Here is a 24,016-nt window from a genome sequence, read left to right as displayed (position 1 = left end):
AATATGCACTTTATACATGGTGTAGCAAATTGGCTTTGATGACTGTTCTTTATCTACAGATCAAATAGTTAATGTATGTTTGCTGAGAAATGTCACTGCCTGGTGAGGATATTAATAGAAATATGCCATCCATCATGATACCATATGGCTATATCCCTGCATCCACATCTCAACAAGGCATGGTTAATCTGAAAGGGGAAATCCATTAAGGATACCAGACAGTAGTGGTCTGGAGTTGTGGGGCAAAGATGAGAAACTCTCCCCCTCCCTCTCTGCTCCCATTGTGGCCTTTAATGCCATTAGCTGCCATGAAAACAGCTAATGTAAAACAGGGCTGTAGGCTTAGGCAAGCAGCCTGCTGACCCGAGCAACTCTTTTGTCATGACATCTGCCTCCTGAGTATGGCCAAAGACTGGCCTTCTGTGGAGATAGGGAATTGGAAGAAGAACCAGCACAAAGGAAGCAAAAAAAATACAAAATACAAAACATGGTAACCTATTAGTAAGGAAGGAGAGAAACTATAGAATGAAGAAAAATATTCAAAATAAAGCCACTGAAATGGAGATACGACAACTGTACTGGAGCATAGGAGGAGAAAACTATAAACCAGGGGTCGGCAACCTTTCAGAAGTGGTGTGCCGAGTCTTCATTTATTCACTCTAATTTAAGGTTTTGCATGCCAGTAATACATTTTAACATTTTTAGAAGGTCTCTTTCTATAAGTCTATAATATATAACTAAACTATTGTTGTAAGTAAAGTAAATAAGGTTTTAAAAATGTTTAAGAAGCTTCATTTAAAATTAAATTAAAATGCAGAGTCTCCTCACTGGTGGCCAGGACCCAGGTAGTGTGAGTGCAACTGAAAATCAGCTTGCGTGCCACCTTTGGCACACATGCCATAAGTTGCCTACCCCTGCTATAAACTATGGTGTATACTGTACCATCCCCCACTTCTGAGGAACAAGACCAATTACATTCTGTCCTAAAACACTAAACTGCATGGTGTTTATAGGAAGAACATTAACTTTAAACGTACAGGCAACAATTGTCCTTCACAGCTGGGCCTTTATCATGCCCTTGGAACAGAAATATTTGCTTTGAATCCAGGAAGAAAATAAAGTTACTGTAGCCTTGGTGTTTCTGAACACATGCAATCCTGGAATGCCAGCAAAAAACAGAAGCAAATACATTTATATTCGCTGCTTACATTGGCTCTCAGTAGCTATGACTTGAAAGGGGAGGAAACAGAAAGCATCACAACTATCAACAGTCACAATTTGTGAATCCATCCAAATAAAAATAGTTATTAGAATTATGAACGTGAAGGTCCTTCAAAGAGGAAGGGGTATTCGTTTGTTCACCCATACAAACATAAGATACATCAGGACCAATGTTTTCAAACTTGGGATCTAAATCAGAGTAGGGTGATTTCCAAAAGTGATGAGCTCCCACAAATCCCACTGACAGCAACAGGAGCTGCTGGGTGCTCAGCATTTAATAAAAAAAAAAAAAAAAAAAAAAAAAAGACAGACCAATTTCATGTAGGAACCCAAATATTAATGTAGCAGCTTAACTCAGGCACCAGTGTCTGAAAGTTTTGGCACAACCAACCAATTTTACCTTAAAGACTAACAGATGTATGGGAGCATAATTAAAAAGCAACTTAAAAAAATCCATTGATCAGCCCCATCCGAACCCTACTTAACAGCCTCACGCACATTCCTAACAAAAAACAAAGATTCCATGGTGGGCCTTGAAGACTAGCGTGTTAAAAAGGTGTTATGACCACACAAACACACATGGGGAGGTGTGAACAATTAGAGCCAATTTGTTCACTCCAAAGTCACTAGTTTAAATTTATCCCTGTGTCATTTCTGTGAACAGAAATTGCTACTCCATCCATTTGGGATATGTCTGATCTGACAAAGGGTCAGCTGACTCAGGCTTGCAGGGCTCAGGCTGTGGGACTAAATATTGCAGTGTAGACACTCGGGCTTGGGCTGTCGCCCAGGCTCTGAAACCCCGCTGGAGAAGTAGGTCTCAGCCTGAACATCTCGACTGCAATTTTTAGCTCTGCAACCCAAGGCAATTGACCCGGGCTCTGAGACTCAGTTATTGCAGTAAACACAACGAGGAGACTAACACAGCTACCACTCTGAAACCTGTCACCATGCAAGTTATTGCAGTGCAGCTGTAGCCTCACCGGCCTATGTGAAATGTGACTGTGGTCTCATTCCAGTTTCTAGTGGCCAACTGTTAAACACAAAAAAAAAACAAAAAAAAACACCACACTCTACAATTAGCATTAAATAACACCACTGAAAGTGTCACTCTTGTAGGCTGTTTTATCCAGAGCAGCCGAGGATTAAATGTCTATGGAGACTGCACTACCCTTTTGCCCCTTAGTAAGCTTTTCTGATTAGGGTTAAAGAAATATTGGCAAGTTTGCATGTCCACCATCTCTCACAAGAGGCAGTAGCTGGTGTCGGCGGGTGATAGCACTGTCCACACTGGCTCTTAGGTTGGTATAACTATGTCGCTCAGGGGTGTGGATAATTCTCACCCCTGAACAATGTAGTTATACCAGGGGTTGGCAACCTTTCAGAAGTGGTGTGCCGAGTCTTCATTTATTCACTCTAATTTAAGGTTTTGCGTGCCAGTAATACATTTTAACATTTTTAGAAGGTCTCTTTCTATAAGTCTATAGTATATAACTAAACTATTGTTGTACGTAATGTAAATAAAGGTTTTAAAAATGTTTAAGAAGCTTCATTTAAAATTAAATTAAAATGCAGAGCCTCCTGCACTGGTGGCGAGGACCCGGGCAGTGTGAGAGCCACTGAAAATCAGCTCACATGCTGCCTTTGGCGCTTTCACCATAGGTTGCCTATCCCTGAGTTATACCAAAGTAATTCTGTAGTGTAGACCAGGGATTAGAAGGTTAATACTGTGCTGTCATCCAAAAGCCTTCAGACATCTTGAAACAACAGTGAGGTTTGAACTGCCTCCATATCACTTAGTGATGACAGTTTAAGGGAGAGGGAAGCTTAGTGGTTTGACCATTGGCCTGCTAAACCCAACAGTTGTGAGTTCAATCCTTGAGGGAGGCCATTTAGGGATCTGGGGTAAAAATCTCTCAGGGACAGTACTTGGTCCTGCTGTGAAGGCAGGGGACTGGACTCAATGACCTTGCAATGTCCCTTCCAGTTCTATGAGATAGGTATATCTCCATATTAAAAATAATTAATCTGTTGGTTACACACACTTTCATTCTGAGCATGCTTTAGTTTTACTCATCAAAACTGCTGTACTACTGGAAAATCTGCAAGGCTTCAACCAAGATTCTTCCTATCCAAAATCCTGTGTGCACTTTCAGCACAGGCAGATAATAGGATACATCTGGGGATGTATAGGATATGAATAGGATAACGCCTCTGGGTAGTTACTAGAGCTGGGTGGAAAGAGGTAATTTCATTTCATGTAGGATTTTGATATTTCAGAATTTGGTTTCATTCCAGTTCAGCACAAAACCCAAACATGCTGAAGTTCTCCACAAAAGTGAATGTAGTCCACTCAGTGGGGCTGCCCTGCAGCTGCGGGTCTTGGAAGCCTTGTAATCCTGAATGCAGGGCAGGCTGCATAGCAAGCTGCCCCAGAGACCTGGACCAGGGAGCTTGGGCTGCTGAGGAGTTGGGCAGGCAAGTTGGCAGGAAAACAGGCAGGTTTCCAATGGAAAGGTTTTGTCGGAACCCTGGCTGGTTTCTGTAACGATCCTGGGGTTCATTAAATAGCAAACTAGTGAATGAGAAAGGAACAAAACTTTAATCAAATAAACTGGAGAATGTCTCTGGTGAACTGTTGCATGCAGCCATATGGTGTTCCCAACCCCTGCCATCAGGGCACATGTCCAAATCCCCACACTCACAACACAGTCCCTTATAAGGGAGCATCTCCAAATCACAATCTTTCATAAACCTATCTCTACATCTTCCCTCTTTAAAAAAAGAGGATTAACATTTAATTGTTTATATATATATAAAAGCAACTAATAAGTCATACATTAAATTCTCAAACCATCTAGTACATTTCTATAAACCCAATATGTCAACTACCTACCGGGGAGAGGTTACCAGCAATCACTCTGGAATGAGTCGATCACTCACTTTCCTCAAATACCCCTTCTTCAGGCAGGTTAGCAAGTCTCTATGAGTCTTTCAGGACTTTTAATCTCCTGCTCTGATCCTCTCAGTATCAGCCTTGCATTAGAGTCTGAGGGCAGGTCTACAGTAGAAGCGTTACACTGATGCAGCTGCGCTGCTGTAGTGCATCTGGTGAAGATGCTGTATGCTGACAGGAGAGAGCTCTCCCATTGGCATAATTACTTCACCACCTTCACCAACAGGAGAGCATCTCCCGCTGATATAGCACTGGTGGTGACAGCACTTAGGTTGCTGTAACTTGCATCATTCAGAGGGCAGTCTTTTTCACACCCCTGAGTGACGTAAATTAGATCAGCTTAAGCTTTAGTAAACCAGCCCTGAGTTGTTCTCTTGTTCCTTGACAGGTTCTTCTTTGTGCATTGATGATAAAGGATCAGTCAGATGGGAAATGCACATCAGCTGTCAATGTGCTGGAACTTTCTGCAATTACTCGTGGATCCTTTCAATTATGTTGAATTGAAAAGTCTGTCTGGACTACATAAAACCTTGGATGCAGCTGTTCTTTAATGGTATCTCTTTGGCCCCAAGTATTAGAGGTGTGATTCCTCAGGCACATTATCACCTGGGTTAAGAGATGGAAGATCACAGGCCCTTTTGTCAAAATAATATTTCTGCTTCCATTTTGGATTTTCTTTCATCTAATGTATGGTTGCATTTTTATGAGATTTCATCAGGTAATTGGTAAATTACATGTGAGCCTTCTTTCCATTAACAGCTGAGCTTGAGAAAAGCCATTCTCCAGAGTTGTACTTGAGTAAACCAATAAGGCTTTAAACAAATCACCCCCACTGTCACTGTCTTTTTCATAAGATTCTTTACTGTCCATATAGACCTTTGCACAAGTCCATTTGATTAGGGGTAATTTGGACTTAATGTTTTGTGGTGAAACCCCAATCTATGGCAAATTGCCTAAAATCTGCACTGGAAAATTGCGGCCCATTATTGCGGAAGACTTCATCTGGAATTCCATGTCTGAAGAAGATTCCCTTCAGGCTGGCTATCACTGAATTACTATTAGTACTGTGCAATGTACAAATCTCTGGATACAGAGAATAATCATCTGTGACTATTAAATAATCCTTTGATTCCCAGGTAAATAAATCAGTGCCAACATTTTCATAAGGCCTTTGTGGAACTGAATGAGGTCTCAATGGCTCTCCTTGTTGGCATGGCTTGTATTTCAAGCATAAAAAGCAGTTTCCTACCACATTAGTGATGTCACAATTGATACATGGCCAATACAGGACCTCTCGTGCTCCTTGTTTGGACTTCTCTATTCCTAAAGGAGTTCCAGAGGTTGACTGTGCGCTGTGTGAAGAACTTCCTTTTATTTGTTTTAAACCTGCTGCCCATTAATTTCATTTGGTGGCCCCTAGTTTTTATATTATGGGAACAAATAAATAACTTTTTCTTATTCACTTTCTCCACACCACTCTATATACCTCTATCATATCCCCCCTTAGTCTCCTCTTAGTTTCCTGGTGCTGAAACTATGCCGAAAAGTAAGCGTAAGAATCTGTATCTTCCAAATGAGATATTAAATGTGCATAGTTTTGAGCTTCTTAAGTTAATTTCAGCTGCCAAAAACCTGAGGATGCATCCAATTTACTGAAACATTGAGCATTTGCAAATTGAGCCATAATCTCTTCTCTGGTTGGTAGCTTGAAATGTTCTCTTTTTATAGCCTTGTTGAGGTCTCTGGAATCTAAGCATATGCATAGCTGGTTGTTACTTTTCTCCACAATTATAGAAATCATAGAACTGGAAAGGACCTCGAGAGGTCATCTAGTCCAGTCCCCTGCACTCAAGGCAGGACAAAGTATGTGATTCAATCTCTGCATCTTTGAAAGAGTTTGCTTTCAGTTATTTTGTCATATAATCCTGCAAATGTAATGTAATCACCAATAAATGAAATTTCAGTCCCTATTTATTTTCTTCTGATGCTTTCATATGCACAAACAAGAAAGATTAGGGTCAAATATGACTAACTGACATGCATGGGATAAAACAACAGTTTAAAAATGCTATTCAGTAGTAGAGCTAGGCTGCTTGTATTTTTCAGTCTCTAGGATCACTGAAATTCAATATTTGTACATGATTTGTACATGATTCCTTTCTGCAAATTGATTCAGCTGTGACTCTGGACACAGCATGTAAATGACTCAAAATATCCCCATCTATACTGTTACGTACAAAGGACTTGGAATAAGTGCAATTGAATTTACCACACATTTACAATAGGAAAAAATCTTTCTTCCAAATTCTATGATGTGGTACAGTCGGGGCCGGCTTAGAGGCAGGCAATCAGAGTGGCCACTTGGGGCACCAAATCTCTGCATTCAGGGGTGCTAAATCCTTGTTTCTTCGAGTAGTGTCCCTAAGGATGCGCCTGGGATCGGAGATCTTTGATAGCTGTGCCTATTAAGCCACACATGTGCTCCTCCTCGGATGAGGGAGCTCACCCTATTGGCTCCTCAATTTTTGTATTACTTGCATTGCTTCCATACTTGCAAGTTCAGCCTTGAGTTTATCATGAAGTGCAAATAGCACCTTTCTACATGGCTGGATAACTGGAGGGACCTGCTTGTTTATCTGGATTATTATGTTCACTCTGCAAGCAACCCAACCCTTGAAACAGTTTGTGATATTCCTTAAAGAGTGTCTCATTGCCAGGTTCAGTATGATCATGTAGTGAGAGCACCCATTTTACCAGATTGAGTTTATCACACACAGCCAAGCCTAAAACTGGTGTCACCTCTTTCGGCACTACAATGAATGGGAGCCAGTTCATGATGTTTTTATGGTTGATGTTAACAATGCACCTCCCTTTCACTAGTATATTTGTTCCAGAATAACCAGTTACTTTTTTGTTAGCCCTGGTTTTGGTCTTATTTTCAGTCTCACAATCTTGTTCAGAGAGAATATTAACATGAGCTCCTATGTCCAGTTTCATTGGAATAATCGTTCCATTCACTGTGATAAGCAGTATCCAGTCCCTCTCCTCAGGCTTGCTAGATGCCAGTTCGTCTATGAAAAACTCCTTGTAGTGGGGTGGATTGCCCCACTCCCTGTGAGAGTGGGCTGCGGCAGGCCAGGGCGCCTGCGCAGACAGTGAGCCAATCAGAGAGGGGCTTATTGTGAGCCAATCAGGGCCCAGTTTGGAGACAGCCAATCAGGGCCAGGCTCAGGCATATATAAAGGCTGCCCAGGGCAGGAGCAGTCAGTCTGTCCCAGGCCTTCGACAGGGGAAGGTCAGTCTCCAAGGAGGAGACTAGCACCGCAGACAGCACAGTGCTGGCCAGGCTCGGGGAGGCTAGGGAGCTTGAACCCGTAGCCTGCCAGGCTGCAGGCCCTGAAGGGAAGGGCCTAGCGGGTGCAAGGGGCCGTAGGGGAAGCGGCCCAGGGAAACAGACAGTGGAAGGGGAGAGAAGGACAGCGAGGCAGACGCCAGAGGGTCCCTGGGCCGGGACCCAGAGTAGAGGGCGGGCCTGGGTCCCCCCCTTCACCCCTTGCAGTGCACCCAGCCATTGGCCGTAGGGAGCGGCCATATTGCTACGCCAGATCCCTGACAAGAGGGATTAGACTCAGAGGGCGGTGGAATATAGTGACTGAGGTGTGGGACTGCTGATCACCGACCCCCGGAAGGGGGCGTAGATGGACTAAGGGGCACTGCCGGAGGGCAGTGGCCTCGAAGAGGACGCCGCCGAGCACGCAGCAACGCGGGTCCAGAGATAAGAGGACAGGTGGATCACCAGCCTGCAGAGGGCGCTCCAACACTGGAACAGAGCTAATTCCCGGAGTCACCAGCAGGAGGCGCCGCAGGGGTGAGTCCAACCCGTTACACTCCTCAACCAGATTGTCTTGAACTGAATACACTTGACTTTTCTGCATTTGGGATCTGAAGCATTTTGCAAAATAATTATTTTTCCTTCACTTATGACAGTGTTTCCCAAATGTATCACACTGTTCGGGGCCAGGCTGCGATCCACACCTTCCACATGATTGTCTGTACCCAGTCTTCCCCCAGCAGTGGTTTTCATAACGAGTGGTTCTACACTTTGATTTGACCTATTCTGGCTATATTCTTTTGTACTCAGTACACGGATAACCCCTTGTGGTGAATCCAGCTCTTTAGCTTGTGCTTTCAGAGTTTCTGCAGCCCTGCATATTTGGAGAGCTTTTTCTAAAGTTAAGTCTCTTTCACAGAGCAGTCTCTCTAACACATTGTCTTTAATGACACAAATGATTCTCTCTCTGACCAGAGACTCTGTCAGGTCATCAAAGTCACATGTTTTACTGAGTTTCCTCAATTCTGTGACATATTGCCCTACGGTGTCATCAGTTTTTTGCATGCATGTAAAAAATGTGCGTGTCTCAAAGGTTTTGTTGCTTTTAGGCATGAAATAGTTCTCAAATTTAGTCAGTATTTTACTTCACTTCATGGTTTCACCTTCCTCAAAACTTAAAATTGTTATAAATATCCAATGCTTCTTCCCCAACAACATGCAGAAAGATAGTTGATTTCACTTCATCATTTTTCTCTTTTGCCCCTATGGTTGCTAGATACAATTCAAATCTCTGTCTGAATTTTTTTCCAGTTCTCTACAACACTGCCTGACAATTGCAGACTGGATGGAGGTTGCAACACATCCATTTTTGGCTAGTCAAGCTACTACTGTGCTCAAATACATGCAAAAGCCTCTGTACGTCCTCTGTGTGCTTCTCTGGTGCCTCCCTTTGTCTCTGCTTTCAGTTGCAAACACAAGAGTTAACTTCAAAACGACTGCCATTTCCTTGCCATTTCCTTCTCATTCAGCACTTCTGCCATCATGTAACAATCTTGGGATTCATTAAACAAACCAGTGAATGAGAAAGGAATAAAAGTTTAATCAAACAAACTGGAGAGCTTCTTTGGTAATATGCTGCACACAGCCATGCAGTGTTCTCAACCCCTCCCTCCCACACTCACAACATAGTCCCTTACGAGGGAGCATCTCCAAATTACAATCTTTCATAAATGTACCTCTACAGTTTCCAGGAACTTTTGCTGAAATTGAACTGAATCAAACAGAGGCTGCAAAGTCTTTTCCAAAAGAGTGCAAGTAACTTGTGCAGTGGGTTGATCCATGAAGCCACAGTTCAATCATCTTTTAAATATCAAAGGAAAATGACTCTGTAGGTCTCAACTAATCAGTATTTGTCTACATGAGAAGAAATATCACACACTGAAACCTTCCGGACAGTGTCTCCTCCTCAGAGTTCCAGGACTGAAAAAACACCTGAAGACTGACGGATATCTGCCAAATTACATAGGGAAATTAGCATGGAATCTGCCCAGTCTATGCCTAAAAACGTTACCTTTAAAAGTTGTCAATTATTTTTAAACTGGAATCAACTTTAAAATGAGACTGCAAACTCTTTGTCAGAGAAACTGTGTCATTCTGCTCTCCTTAAATTCTCACTCCGCACCCACCACTATGGTATGTGAGCGCCTAGCAATGGTCTTCTTATTTCTTCGGTGTTGTGCCTAGCTTATTCCTTGCCACAACAATAGCAGCAGCAGCACAACATCCTACAAGCTGATCTTGTTTCCACTGTATATCAATATTTAAGTATCAGTTCCATGTACAGTGAAAGGTTGTATTTAACCTGCCAAAAGCCCTGGAACCCTAGCCATGTTTAAATGACAATACATTATAGGGAGGAAAAGTTGTTTAAGATATAAAGAGTGGCCTGAACAAGAGAAAAAGTTAACCTTACATTTAAACATTTATTCTTTGTGTCTACAATTCGAAAATGGACTCCATAAAGCTGGTCAGAACTCCACCATTTTAACAAATTATGACAGCGTTTTACAGTTCTCATTACAATACAATCACCATATTTAAAAGGAAGCATATATTCAGTTCTCATGACAAGCAGGCTACCAGTACAAAGCACAAAGTGCCAATGTCTACCTAATGTGTCTACAATCTCGTAAAATATTTGGTGTTTCCTCAGTTTGATAAGAAACCATCTGATATGCAGCATTGACAATTTTCAATATAATCCTCTGAGACACTTAAATTGTCTAACATGAGCTGCAAAATGTAATTTTTATATAGGAGAGGAAACAAGCAAGGCAAATATTTGGACACACATCATCTGTTCAAGGCAAATTATGATTTTATTTGTCATTAGTTTGCACTGCATCAAAACTTGGAATGAAAATCATCTTAACATTACACAATTAAGATTCCCCTGGCATTAGCTCATGTTCAATGCTCTTTCACCTCAGTCTATTACTAGTAAGTGGATTTAAAGTGTTTAAATTCCAGAAATTATTGCCCCGAGTCAACAGTTGACCATTTGATTATGCCTTTTCACAATGAATATAATTTACCAATATTTTCTTGTCAGTGTTTCAAGTTACTATTCCCTTCTGTATTTTCCATTTTAAACCATTCATAACCACCCTATTATCCCGAAACTTCTGAAAGTTCGTAGGTGAGCATTTCTCTAACCAGGATAAAACTTCTGCATACATTTGAGATTGACTTGATTAGGCATTGCAGAGATAGTGGGCTTTCAGGAAGTAATGGCTTTTTGTTGTTAGCTTTACACAAATAGGTTTTATTTAAAACAATCTCCCAAGAACAGATGGGGCCTGAAATATATTATATTCCTGGATTCTAAATAGGACCTAATACATAGTCCTATTTTTCAGAATGCAGAGTAAGTCTGAAGAGTTATTCCCTTCACCATGCCTCACAGAGTTAGAAGCTCTGTTGGCATGCAACTGTGCCAAAGTTTGTAAACTTAGACCTGGTCTACACTTAACAAGGGACACAAAAACAACACAGCAATGGCACTAAGGGGTGTAAAAAATCCACACTAAGCACCGTAGCTACCCCAACCTAATCCCCAGTGTAGACACAGCTAGGTCGATGGAAGAATACTTGTGTTGACCTAGTTTCCATTGCTTGGGGAGGCGGTGTTCCCACAGAGATGAAAAACACCCTTCTAGCCCTGTAGGCTGTGTCTACACTACAGAGTTATGCCAGTATAACTACTGGGCTGTAGCTAGGCCACTACAGTCTCCAAAGTGTAGACATGGCCTTAGTCAGTCAAACAGTTCAGGTCCAAGGAGGTTCCAAACTGACAGCAGCATATTTGATTCAATTATTAGGTTAGTTTGCATGTCAAATAAACATGGATGGTCTTTATCACTTCAGAACAAAACAATATACAGCATATTTTCCATGTCAATGTTTTAAAATATGTTCTAAAAACCAAAACCAAGATTTTCAAAATAAGGTGCTTACGTTTTGTTTAAGTTCATATTTAGGCACCCAGAGTGGCCTGATTTTCAAAAGCACTGAGCACCCAGAAGCCCCCCCTTGAATATCAAACTGCAAATTGATCAGCCCTAGTAACAATATCACAATAGGCTGAAATCTCATCTACCTCATTTTTGTCAAGGGGAGAGGAGCTGAGTTAGTAACCTCGTTCACAGGACAATATTTTTCTTGTTTTAACATTTAATAAACAAGCTAGCTGCTGACATCTTGCTGACCAGGATAAATTGTGTTCTATATAATGTCTGCCAACTGGCATTAAATCCTTGTCTCAGCACATAAGAGTATGGGTGCAGGATTTAACCACATTTAATTGTGGGATGCCGAACACGGTGTGTCTTAATTGATAAGGACTAGTCAGATCTGCACCAGCTAACTTATTTCTTCACAATCACATTCAAACACAATAAAGCTATACAATACAGACTAGGCCTTAAACCCCACTTCACCTTCTACCAAGGAATTACAAAAGGTGAATGCAAACCAAAATAAAATGGACCTATAACTATTCATTTCCATACTTTCGAATGTTATATTTTAGCCTTAATGTTTCAGTTATATAAAAAGAAGGAAAAGGTGTGACAACTGAAATGTTCTAGTAAGATTTTAATTCTACCTTTCACATACGTACACACGAAAGGAAAAAAACAAAACCCCAAATCTTGTCTCTGATTTTAACTTCAGAGAGAAAATTTTAAGATTAAGTTAAAGCTGTAAACAACATCAAATTAAAGCCTTACTACATTTATGTCTATGCCTTGGATATTTCTTTCCCTCTCCTCACCTCTTTTTGGCCACAGATGTGTGTCATTTTCCAAAATATAGGCTCAATCCTGCAGAGACTCATGAAAGTAAATAGTTTACTTGAATTACTGACTTGAGTGGTTATACAACGTTTCTTCCATTTTGAAAGCTCCCACCGCTCTAAGTGACATTTGCTACACTCAAAACAAGGAGTACTGGTAAAACTGCTAATCTCTCCACACAATAGAACTTTAAGAGCTTCTACTGTACATCAATGGTATTAAGTTAACTTATTACTGGAAAATATTTAACATTTAGGGGCCTCTGCGGTTTCATTTGTTTTACAATGTTGTAATAGAGGCTACCATTGAACAATTCCCAGAAAGAAGTTTTCCCCCATATCGCATTTAAGAACCTAAATATGAAATGCAGAAATAGGCACTAAAGTAAATATTTCAACTTTTCCTTTAAAATAAAAATCTGCAATTAAACTTTGCATACTTTGAGCTCATAAAATCCTGAGCAAATAAACATCATCTTCTATGATATAAGGAAGACAGCTGGCCCCATCTGTTTCAAAGTAGAACGGAAACCTAAAGCTTCTGCACTATACTTACATGTGAGGACTGAGTTCATAAAAGTTTCTGTTCCTGTATTCTTCAACTTTCTCTGGTGAATAAATAGGTAGCGGTCTATATGGGTTTATTGATACAACCACACTGCCAATGTATGTCTGTAGGAGAAAAATAATGCAGAATACAGTGTTTTAATACTCAAAAATGAGATTTTATTATGACCTGTCCTTTAAAAAAATATATCAATTTTTGCTGTTATATTTAATTCATCAGTTCTATGTGTCAGGAAAACATTCAACATTTGCTGAGGAAAAAAAAAACATTTTACACAATTAATACATTCAAAACATTCATTTATACACTGAAAGCCTCTAAAAATCTCTCTCAGTTAAGGGCTCTTAGGTAATACAGGAATAAAAGGAATAAAAACAACAATACTGACAGACTCTTTAAGCAGCTTCTTCTACATTGTACAGGCAGACTGCTCCTACTTTAAACGGGGATTCATTTTTGAAAGAATTATCAGGGCTCTGCTGTGCTGCATAAGGGAAGGGTGTGTTTATATAAAATCAAAATGAAATAGTTCTATGTATTTTCCTAAACCATTTTTAAATATTACACAATTCCAACTAGTCTTCAATATTTAAAACAGAAAACAAGACAATTTAGTTTAATTCTTCAGTCCAATAAGCCAACCTGAAAGTAATTATTTAATGTCCCCCCCCCCCCGCTTTTAAATAGAAAGCCTCACTTATAAGGTGCATCAGTTAGCAAATTTCTCAATTATATATGCGAGTGCATATAAAGTGAAGATGGCATAAAACAATGAGCACTTTGTTTTATGACGTACAAAACAGAAATTACTCATTGTTCATTAATACTTTATGATGTTCTGTCCAGGAAACAAACAAACAAACACTAAAGCTGCACAAACATTATTTAAAGATCAGAGTATCAAAAAGTTTCCACTATGTTTCAGATCAGCTACTTACCAATATTTCCAATGTTAATACTGCTTAAATGACATAGCACATGGCAGAAGCCAGATTATCCAACAGGTTGGGTGTCACCAATTCAGTTTTTAAGGAGCCCTTAAATCTAAACATACACTGAAACGCCTCAAGAGGTTTAAACTCTCCTCAGGACTGAAGTCTACAGCAGGCCTGCACAACATGCGGCCCGCGTTGGCTTGCTGTGCGGCCCGTGGGGGGTGAGTAGGCAAGTGGCAGGTGAGGGAAGTGGGCTGAAGAGGAGGGTGGGCAGTGGCGGGAGGTGAGGAGGCGAGGAGTCAGCGGCTGACCTGTTCTACTGATCTGGTCTGGCTCCCATCCCCTCTCCAAGGGTTGCAGCTGTCTGGAGGTGCCTGCCTTCCACACTTTCCTCAGTCAGACCACATTCATTCAACAGGGCAATTGATTACAAAGTTGGGGGAAGATCTTATTCTACTTTTAGCAAAAAGACATTTTTCTTTTACCTTAATTATACTACCTTAGGGACCTTTATATTACCAAAGTTCAATACCGCTATTTCGGTGGGGCAGCATTGGGGAAGGAGGGTTTGTTTCCGCGGGGCGGGCAGTGCTGGGGGGGGCCGTCCTGGGGGGGGTGTTTTGTTTTGGGGGGCTTGGCGGCGCTGGGGGGGGGTTGGCAGGGCCGGGGTCGGCTCTCAGCGGTTTTATTTGAAGTAATATGGCCCTCACCACTTTACGAGTTGTGCAGGCCTGGTCTACAGCAAAACTGTGTATCAGCAGAGCTACAGACCTATGGCACTCCTATAGCCATGAAAGAGCTTAGCTTCAAACCCTTGTGCTATGTCTACACTAGGAACTAGGGGTGTGATTCTCCTGCTCCTGTACACATACTCATGCTAGCTTTCGTCAAGCTACCGCAAGTATAAATAGTGATGTAGCCACGGTACCACAGTGAAGGCATGGCAAAGCCAAGCTGACTACATACCCATTGGTTTCAGGCAGGCTGGTACCCTGCGTTATTCAGCCATATAGCTCCACTGCCGCTACCTTGATAGTTATACTCACAGTAGCTTGATGAAAGCTAGTACAAGTATGTGTATATGGAGAAGAGGAATCGCATCTCTAGCTCATAATGTACATGTAGCCTCATAGGAGCTTAAAAGCAACAGCAAGCTGCTATAAACGGGGAGGTTTGTCAAGTCAGGATACAAATAAGTCAGAATTCTTCTGTAGTTTTTCACTTCAAGCCTGAGGTATAGCTTTTATTGTGTAAATTCTATGTGTAATTGCAGTGATCCATAGGGACTTTGAGAGGAAAAGTAGGGACAGTTCATTCTTATCTCACACTGTTTTGCTTGTTTATTGCAGCACTGTAACATAGCATGATACAATATAACTGCAGCACCTGGACAGAAGATCACAACTCCCATCCACGTAGCGCACAGCAATCTGCACCTAAATCTACTGCAAGATCTCTGGATTCTGATGTATTGGTGTGGCAGACAGGAAATTCTGCAAAACGTATCTCAGACTCAGCAAGAACATACTGCTTCAGCATGCACTGAAACTCAAGTTTCCAGTATCATTCTTCACAGCCATGAGGATTAGACACAATTTAAATAGCAATAAAATTATATTATGGAACATATTTATCCAGCAAGTGGTGGATTCCACAGCAAATTTAATGAATGCATAATCACAGAATATACATACTCCAGGTAGTGGGTGTCACCCTTTATATTCAAGAACCATTCAAGAACAATAAAAATACTATATATAAATATCAGTATTAGTGTCAAAAAAGAGAGGCAAAAGATTTCAGGCCAAGATTTTAGAGTGATCAGGGATTTTGGGTGCTCCACCTTAACACTGAAATGGGCCTAATTTTAAAAAGTGCTGAACACACACCATTCAAAAACAAGCATCACTGGTTGAATACTGAAAAGCTGGTGCAACCAAAGTCAGTCATTTTTTAATATATTTCCATCTATAATACTTATATGCTTCCCCCCCCCATTCATCACTGCAGTATTGGAGTGCCTTGCAACCTTTAATGCATTTATCCTGTGAGATAAGGAAATACTATTATTATCTCCATTTTATAGATGGGAACTGAGGCACAGAGAAAATAATTGACTTGCCCAGGATCACACGGAAAGTCTGTGGTGGAGCAGGGAATTTACCCTTCGTCTCCCCATCCTAGGATAGTACCCTAATCACTAGATAACCCTTCCTCTCTGGCCTTATACGTTGGCCTTTATGCCCAGGCTGATACTGTCCTTAATTGTGCTCTTGTGCCAGATTTAGATTTTTTCAATTAATGGGGTTTTTTGATCTATACAGAAAAAAAACAGGAGTACTTGTGGCACCTTAAAGACTAACAAATTTATTTTAGCATGAGCTTTCGTGAGCTAAAGCTCACTTCTTCGGATGCATAGAATGGAACACACAGACAGGAGATATTTATACATACAGAGAACATGAAAAGGTGGAAGTATGCATACCAACAGGCAGAGTCTAATCAATTGAGATGAGCTATCCTTAGCAGGATAGCCTCCTGCTAAGGATAGCTCATCTCAATTGATTAGACTCTGCCTGTTGGTATGCATACTTCCACCTTTTCATGTTCTCTGTATGTATAAATATCTCCTGTCTGTGTGTTCCATTCTATGCATCCGAAGAAGTGAGCTTTAGCTCACGAAAGCTCATGCTAAAATAAATTTGTTAGTCTTTAAGGTGCCACAAGTACTCCTGTTTTTTTTGCGGATACAGACTAACACGGCTGCTACTCTGAAAATTGATCTATACAGAGACATCCAAAACAAGTCAATGCTTTCCCTCGTATTAAAAAAATTAAATGTTTACTATTTGGCAAAAAACAAGTTCACACTTAAGCAGAAATCTTGAATGATGTCAAGTTTCACCACAGACCATATTTGTATGGTCTAGTTGTAAATCTGTGATAAAGGCTGCCAGCATCTTTCGCCCCATTTAAATAGAGTTGCACAAATGACACTGCCTAGATAAACAGGAAGTTTCACTGTGTATCTTCTAGAAACTCCTGTAGTTTATCTTTGCAATGCTTGTTGCCTACAGAATAAATCAGTAGAAACCACAGTTGACAATTCATTATACAACTACAGCTGCCCTGAGATATAATACTTCACTAACTGTGCCTAAGACTTACTATTTCTAAATAAACCCCATACTTCATCTGTTTTAGAGCTGATCAGATTACTTACAAACAGAATATTTTTCCGGTCAGAAAATACCAATTCATCAAAAAATCAGTGTTCTGCAGGAAGGTGTTGATTTCAACGGGCTTGTCTAAACAGGACATTACTGCACAGCAAGCCAGAGTGTGAACCTACAGTGCACCAGTTTGACGTGCAGTAATGTCCCGTATGGACGCTGCTACAGCATCCGGAAAGTTCCAGAGCAGTAACATCCCACGTAGATAAGCCCACTGAAACTTAGGACCAACATGCCTGGTTTACTACCAGGTCACCCACCTTCCTCCCCAGTTCCTAGGCAGTGTGCCTAACAAACTACCAGGGAACATAGGCACACTGGGTGCCTGGTTTCATGGCAGTCCTCCTTGGAAGATAGGCAGCAGATCAAAAAAATTCCATTCTCCTAAAACAGAATCTTTTCAATCTTTCCCTCCCGCAAACAAAGTTTCACTTGGCGGGGTGGGGGAGACACACAAGATTTTGACATTTTTCACAGGAGGGAAAGACTGTTTTCTGGTCATCTCTAATCTGTGTGTGTTGCAATAAAAGGCAAACAGTAATCTTCTACTGTACCTACCCTGCCCCCTGCTTACACAGAAGTTGGGAAGCCCACCTATCGGTAAGTATATGGATCCTTGCTGAGAGTAACCAAAGTGATCCACAAGAGCAAGACTCTACGCAAGTAGTTCTGTAATCGTTATATACACACTCCCGGCATAAGAGTCTTCATTGTGGAATTATTTTAAGTTTCCTCTCTTGTCTCAAAGAGCTACAGAAGGTTGCTAATATCAACAGAGCTCACTGCAAACCATTGCCAAAAGGCAGTAAAGAGAGGTAGGCAGGTCCTGAAGGAATTCAGCTGGATGTACACTGTATTATCAACAAGGGTCCTCAAGAAACTGAGGAGGGAGCCCTTTAAACTATTTCACCACTATAACAACACTATGCACTTTAGCCGCTGGAATTCCTTGAAAAGCTTTAGGATGCCAAGGTAAGGAAGGACAGATAGAAGAAAGAAACCTTTGATTTTTTTAGTTTTGAAAACAGATATTTAAAGAACATTTATTTAGAATCAGCCTTGTATAGTTAAGCATTGCTTAAATCATGTGTTTTGGGAATAGAAGTCAGCTGTTCATTGTCACACATGTACAAAACCAGACAATATAATCCTAAAATAACCAATATTTCAAAAGGTCAAGCAACTATATACAGACAAGGACATACACATTATGCCTATTTTAAAAACTAAGCATGCCAAGAAATCATTGCTTTGACTAAAAGTGGCTTAGATGAGCTAAAAAGTTTCCTCCCCCCATGTACACTACCGTACATGTTTACGACAGCTGGCCATGATACGCATAAAACCTGACCTTGGAGGTAGACTGCATAAGTAAGCTGTGTAGAAGAGCACCGAGAAAGATCCAAAACAGAACTTGAGGAAAGACAGTCAGCTTAGACAAAGGAATGGAATTGTTAGGCAAAAAGCATCAGAAATGTAAGGAGGATTATCTCCTACTCAAAGTATCACAGTCCAAAGGGCAGTGTAAAAACAAAATCAAATATGCACCACAGCCCCCTTACTACCACCATGAAGGATGATTTAAATACCTAGATAAACAGGAATCACTCAAGCAATACAAAATGAAGGGGGGTATAGAGATTCAGTATGTGGCTATGCACGGTTTAGGGAGAGTTACAGCATGCCCTACCTTTGGGAAATTAATGAAAACTAGTCATTTAGGGCTCAACCCTCACCTCCTATTACTGAAGCCAAGGAGAGTTATGGGTGATCTGCACCTAGAAGGACTGAAACCTTACTCATTTTGCCACCTGTTGTAGATCCAAGCACTGGAATGAGAGTAAAGTGTTGTCCTTAGACAAGGTACATCTTAGGCAAGATGAAACAAGCTCTGATTTCACACATTTTCTCAAGAGCACAAAACACTCTCTCTGCTGTAACATTTCTACTAACCTCAGGACCATCCCAACAGACTCTAATGCCAGTATTGACAAAATAGATCAAGTGCATTATCTGGATTGGCTTCAACAATACACAGCTGAAGATATTTTTAAATTATATATTTTATACATCTGAATATAGCATTATGCACTGCACTCACAATTAAAAGTGGAGCATGCAGTGCAAGTGGCAAGGCAGTCAAGCCAAAGAAGAGTCAAGCAATGCAAAAGAAAATACCATCTATACACATCTGACAATAAAAGTCTGATAACTTTTTTAAAAATAAAGAATTGTTTTCATAAACAGTAAATGCAGATTCGATATAGTCTGTTCCAAGAAACTTCTTCACTCAATATGAGCAAGCAACAATGGATGGAAAACTTTAAACCGAAACATTAAAAGTGTGTTTTGGGCAGAATGTTTGTCATTAGTTAAGTAGAAATAGAATGTAAAAATACACATCATTGTAGTGGAACTTAGGTTAATTATATGGAATTACATTAAAAGTTCTGCATGGTGAGAACCATGTATTTACTTATTTTTAAAGTGCTCAGCAAATTTTTGGGCACTTAAAAATTACTCAGTTAACACTTTATGGCATTTATGAAATGAAAAAAAAAGGGAGAAGAAACAACATGGACTCCAGTGGTTGTGCCTTAGCCATATCCTTTTAAGTTCCCTCCACCATTTCCACAATGAGCTCCTGGCAACCATCTTACTTATAGCACCAACAGTGCTTTTTTGTCCTCTCCCCAGGACCAATGGGGAACAGAGTTTTCCCTTCCCTGTAACTGAGCTCAACTAGCCCATGTCCCCCTCTCTCCCCATGGGACTTCCCTCCTGCCTCCTTATCAGCCTGGGCTAATTGGCTCCTTAACCCAGCCAGCCAGATTATCAAATTTCCTCCATCAGCTTTCTGAAGGGAAACTAATTAACATCTGCCTGTCTTCCTGCATTCTGTCACAGACAGTAAGGAAGGGTTGCAGCTAATTAAAAAGTCAGCATCAAACAGGGTGACCAGACAGCAAATGTGACGAATCAGGATTGGGGGGGGGGGGGTAAATAGGCACCTATACAAGGCAAATCCCCAAGTATCAAGACTGTTCCTATAAAATTGGGACATCTGGGCACCCTAGCATCAAAAGACAGACAGACAAAGTGCCACCTTAACTCTGTATTTCCTGGGTTTCTGACACTTGGAGGGATTTTTACCCTAATATTCTTATATGGTAACATGCACTCAAACCACTAGTACATGCCTGTAATTTTATCCTCACATTAATGATATGTCTGAGGAGAAATTTCCTAGTTTTCTTCACACACACCCTTCCCCATACCCGCTAATCCTCTCACAAATAATCCTAACACATATCAAGGAACAAATGAAGCATATGCAGATAAGAGAGGTTCCTCACCAATACACCTTCTACCATCCTTGAGAAATGCAGCTCATTTTCTGTGGCCCCTACCTCTGTGCACACAAGTATGGCGTGATGGACGTGGGTCTGCTCTGTAATATTTTGTGAATACTGAATGTGAACTGGTTATTTGGGTGATTACTGTATGAATATGTTTGTTTTCATTTAGTGGGGAGAATGTATAAGAAAAGCAAGCTGGAAGCAAAACAACACTGCCTCCCACTTCCTCTTCCCAACAAACACTTCTGCGCTACCAAGAGACAATGCCCAAGCCAGTAAAAGTGAATATTCTACCTCCTGACTCCAGCCATGTTCTAGAACTTGTTTTGCTATGTAGGGCCAAGGCTGGGAAACCAGAGAATGCAAAGGATCTCTGGCTGGATAAAAGACAATTCTCTCTGCCTCTAAGGGGGTAGCTATTGTGGAGGTTGCTGAGGAGCTGTTCAGACTGACACACATTCCTGCAGAGGTGTCTGAAGTAGTCAAGCATGACCACCTGCCATCAGAGGATGGTAAGCCTATGGGCAATAGACAGGTGGGTAGACTGTAGTTTTAAAAATTCTCTCTAGATGTTTTGTTCTTATTGTTAAGATTAAACACTCCTTGGGTTTAAGAAGGCTGTCTGGTCACTCCACTGATCCAAAGCGAAGAACCGCAGGTGCTGAACCGGGTCGAAGCTTCTAGGTATGCATGGTTGATACTCTGTATCTGAGTTCCATAGCCCAGGGCCTGATCTAAGACTGGGCAAACTACATGCTTCCACCTCAGAAGAGGTCAAGGCAAGAGGCCTGACACCTAAGGGGATGATGCATTCAAAGATCTCGAAGGGGACAGAGGCGCAGCTGGCCCTGCAACTGTGACATATTGCTCCATCTGGGTAAGCTGTATTAAGCCACCAGCAACCTCTGAGACCTTATCCAGGGCTCACATTCCCCCTACAAGTGCCTTGAATCCCCTTTGAGCCTTAGGAAACTCAACAGCCCCCTTGGGATGCCCTTAGATGCTTTTAAAAAAGGCTATCTTTTCTATTGACAAGCCTCTCTAGTGTTCATGTTACACTTTAAGGTCTAACTCTGCCAAAAGGGGAACCAAAGATTTCTTTTTTCCTAAATGAAAGCTAACCTCTCCAGCAGTCATTTGACACACTAGTAATGTTAGAAAATGTGCGCTTAGTATAAAGTGGTAATCATTTTCACAATTTCACATTAAACTAGATTTTGATCCTGAACACTAGATTGCAGCTTTTTTTCCCTACAAAGTGGGGACAAAAGTTAGAAGAATTTTGAAACGTGTATGTTTAAGAGATCTATTTTTACTGCAACCTAACTCAGAGCTATTAAGAGACAAGGCATGGGCTATTAGCTCGTGTCTTATATCTCTTCAAATTTTACAGAGGATTTCTACCTTTAGCCCAAATAAAACTTAGTCATATCTACCTCAGAACTGATGTGTGTCAATTACAGAGTGTGAACCAAAACCAGGCTTAAAAACGGAACCTCAAGAGCCACTGCCCTTGTTCCCTAATGCAATTAATTGTTCCCATTAAGAAAACAATAACAGGAGCCAATAATCATACAGCTCTGTTCTTTATAGTGGCAATAGATAGTTGAGCTCTGACTCAGAGGGTGAATGGGGACACAGGGAGAGAAGACAGATCCACAAAGAACATTTGGTTCAATCTTCCCTATGTCTTCTTCACTTCTTTTTCAGATGAAATGCCTGATACATCAGGAATGAGTACTGAGACATAGTCTTGCTGTGCTAGACAGCATCGTGGGAAAAGTCCTGACCATTTCAAGATGGCTAGGCCAGAGACAGAAGTACAGCTGAGTGGAAAAGTAAAACTTTACTGAACAAACAGCCTATATTACATGGCAAAAAAAATAAGGAAAAACAGGAAGCACTCAAGTTATGAAATAACCATACACAAGTCAAGCCAAGAGCACATGACTACTTATGCCAGGGCTTCTCAAACTGGGAGTCAGGACCCCTCGGGGTTGCGAGGTTATTACATGGGGGGTTGTGAGCTGTCAACCTCCACCCCAAAGCCTGCTTTGCCTCCAGCATTTATAATGATGTTAAATATATTTTTTTAAAGTGTTTAATTTATAAGGGGTGGAGGGGTTTACACTCAGAGACCTGCTATGTGAAAAGGGTCATCAGTAAAAAAAGTCTGAGACCCATTGACTTATTCAACCTAAATTATTGACTATGACCTCACACAAGAAGTCCCCTCAAGCTATTATACTGAAACATCAAATATGCAAGCTTCAAATGAAAGTAAAACTGCAACATGTGTTTAGCACCATACAAGTTAATTCCTGATCAGAGTTGCTCACACATGCCATGCACAAACAATCCAAAGCAGACATTAAATGCACTGGGAAACCCAGAGGGAGATTCTATTTTAGAGTTTAAAGAAAAATGATGATGAAGTGAGGGGGGAACATTATAGCTGACTTCAGTTAGCCTTTGAACCCAAGGAAATGAATGGGCTTTCAAACTGCTAACATATAAATTGTTTATAAGATAGAAAATCTTGTGACCCTGTTTCATTTCCACCTTCCCACCTTTCCCCTTCTTACAGGTCAGCAAAGCTCTTTGCTGCTGAACAGTAATATATTAGTTTATATTGCAGTTCAAATCTGAATTTGGGGAGAGGACTAGGATTATGCCAACAAGCAAATGGAAACAGGGTAATAGAAAAACTAAGAAAATCTATATATTACATGACGAGGAGAAAAGCTTCTTTTACCTGAAACAGAGGGTGGGAAGAAGGGGAAGTAACAGGACTGAAGAAGGATGGAAGGAAGAGAGGACTGAGGTTCAGGGTTCAATATTTTATTTTCCCCTCTCCTAAGAAATCTGACAGCCCTACCTTGTTTGCTTTTTTTTTTTTTAGGGCTGTCAAGCGATTAAAAAAGTTAAGCACGATTAATCACACTGTTAAACAATAGAATAACATTTATTTAAATATTTTTCAATATTTTCTACATTTTCAAAAATACTGATTTCAATTACAACATACAAAGTGTACAGTGCTCACTTTATATTAATTTTTATTACAAATATTTGTGCTATAAAAACAAAAGAAATAATATTTTTCAATTCACCTCATACAAGTATTGTAATACAATCGCTTCATCGTGAAAGCTGAACTTACAAATGTAGAATTATGTACAAAAAACTGCATTCAAAAATAAAACAATGTAAAACTCTAGAGTTTACAAGTCTACTCAGTCCTACTGCTTGTTCAGTGAGTCACACAGACATTGTTTATAATGCCACCTGAAAGTGAGAAATGGTGTTCACCTGGCACTGTTGTAACCAGCGTTGCAATATATTTACATGCCAGACACGTTAAAGATTCATATGCCCCTTCATGCTTCAACCATCATTCCAAAGGACATGCTAATGAGGGGTTCTGCTCGATAATGATCCAAAGCAATGCAGACCCGTGCATGTTCACTTTCATCATCTGAGTCAGATGCCACCAGCAGAAGGCTGGTTTTCTTTTTTGGTGGTTCGGGTTCTGTAGTTTCCACATCAGAATATTGC

The 24,016-nt window shown here is 40.7% G+C and overlaps 1 protein-coding gene across 5 annotated transcripts in view; it reads right to left on the bottom strand.

Moving 5' to 3' along the window:
- The window catches only part of MYO1B (myosin IB), a 192,200-nt gene that overhangs the window by 130,721 nt on the left and 37,463 nt on the right, over positions 1-24,016 (bottom strand). For all 5 annotated transcript variants that reach the window (XM_045032174.1, XM_045032176.1, XM_045032175.1 and 2 more), the window contains one exon: positions 12,920-13,035. In XM_045032174.1, coding sequence (XP_044888109.1) covers positions 12,920-13,035 — 116 coding nt within the window. The remainder of the gene's footprint in view (positions 1-12,919; positions 13,036-24,016) is intronic.

This window comes from Mauremys mutica, chromosome 10 (assembly GCF_020497125.1).
Source record: "Mauremys mutica isolate MM-2020 ecotype Southern chromosome 10, ASM2049712v1, whole genome shotgun sequence".
Taxonomy (NCBI): domain Eukaryota; kingdom Metazoa; phylum Chordata; order Testudines; family Geoemydidae; genus Mauremys; species Mauremys mutica.
This window is presented reverse-complemented; position numbering and strand designations above follow the sequence as displayed.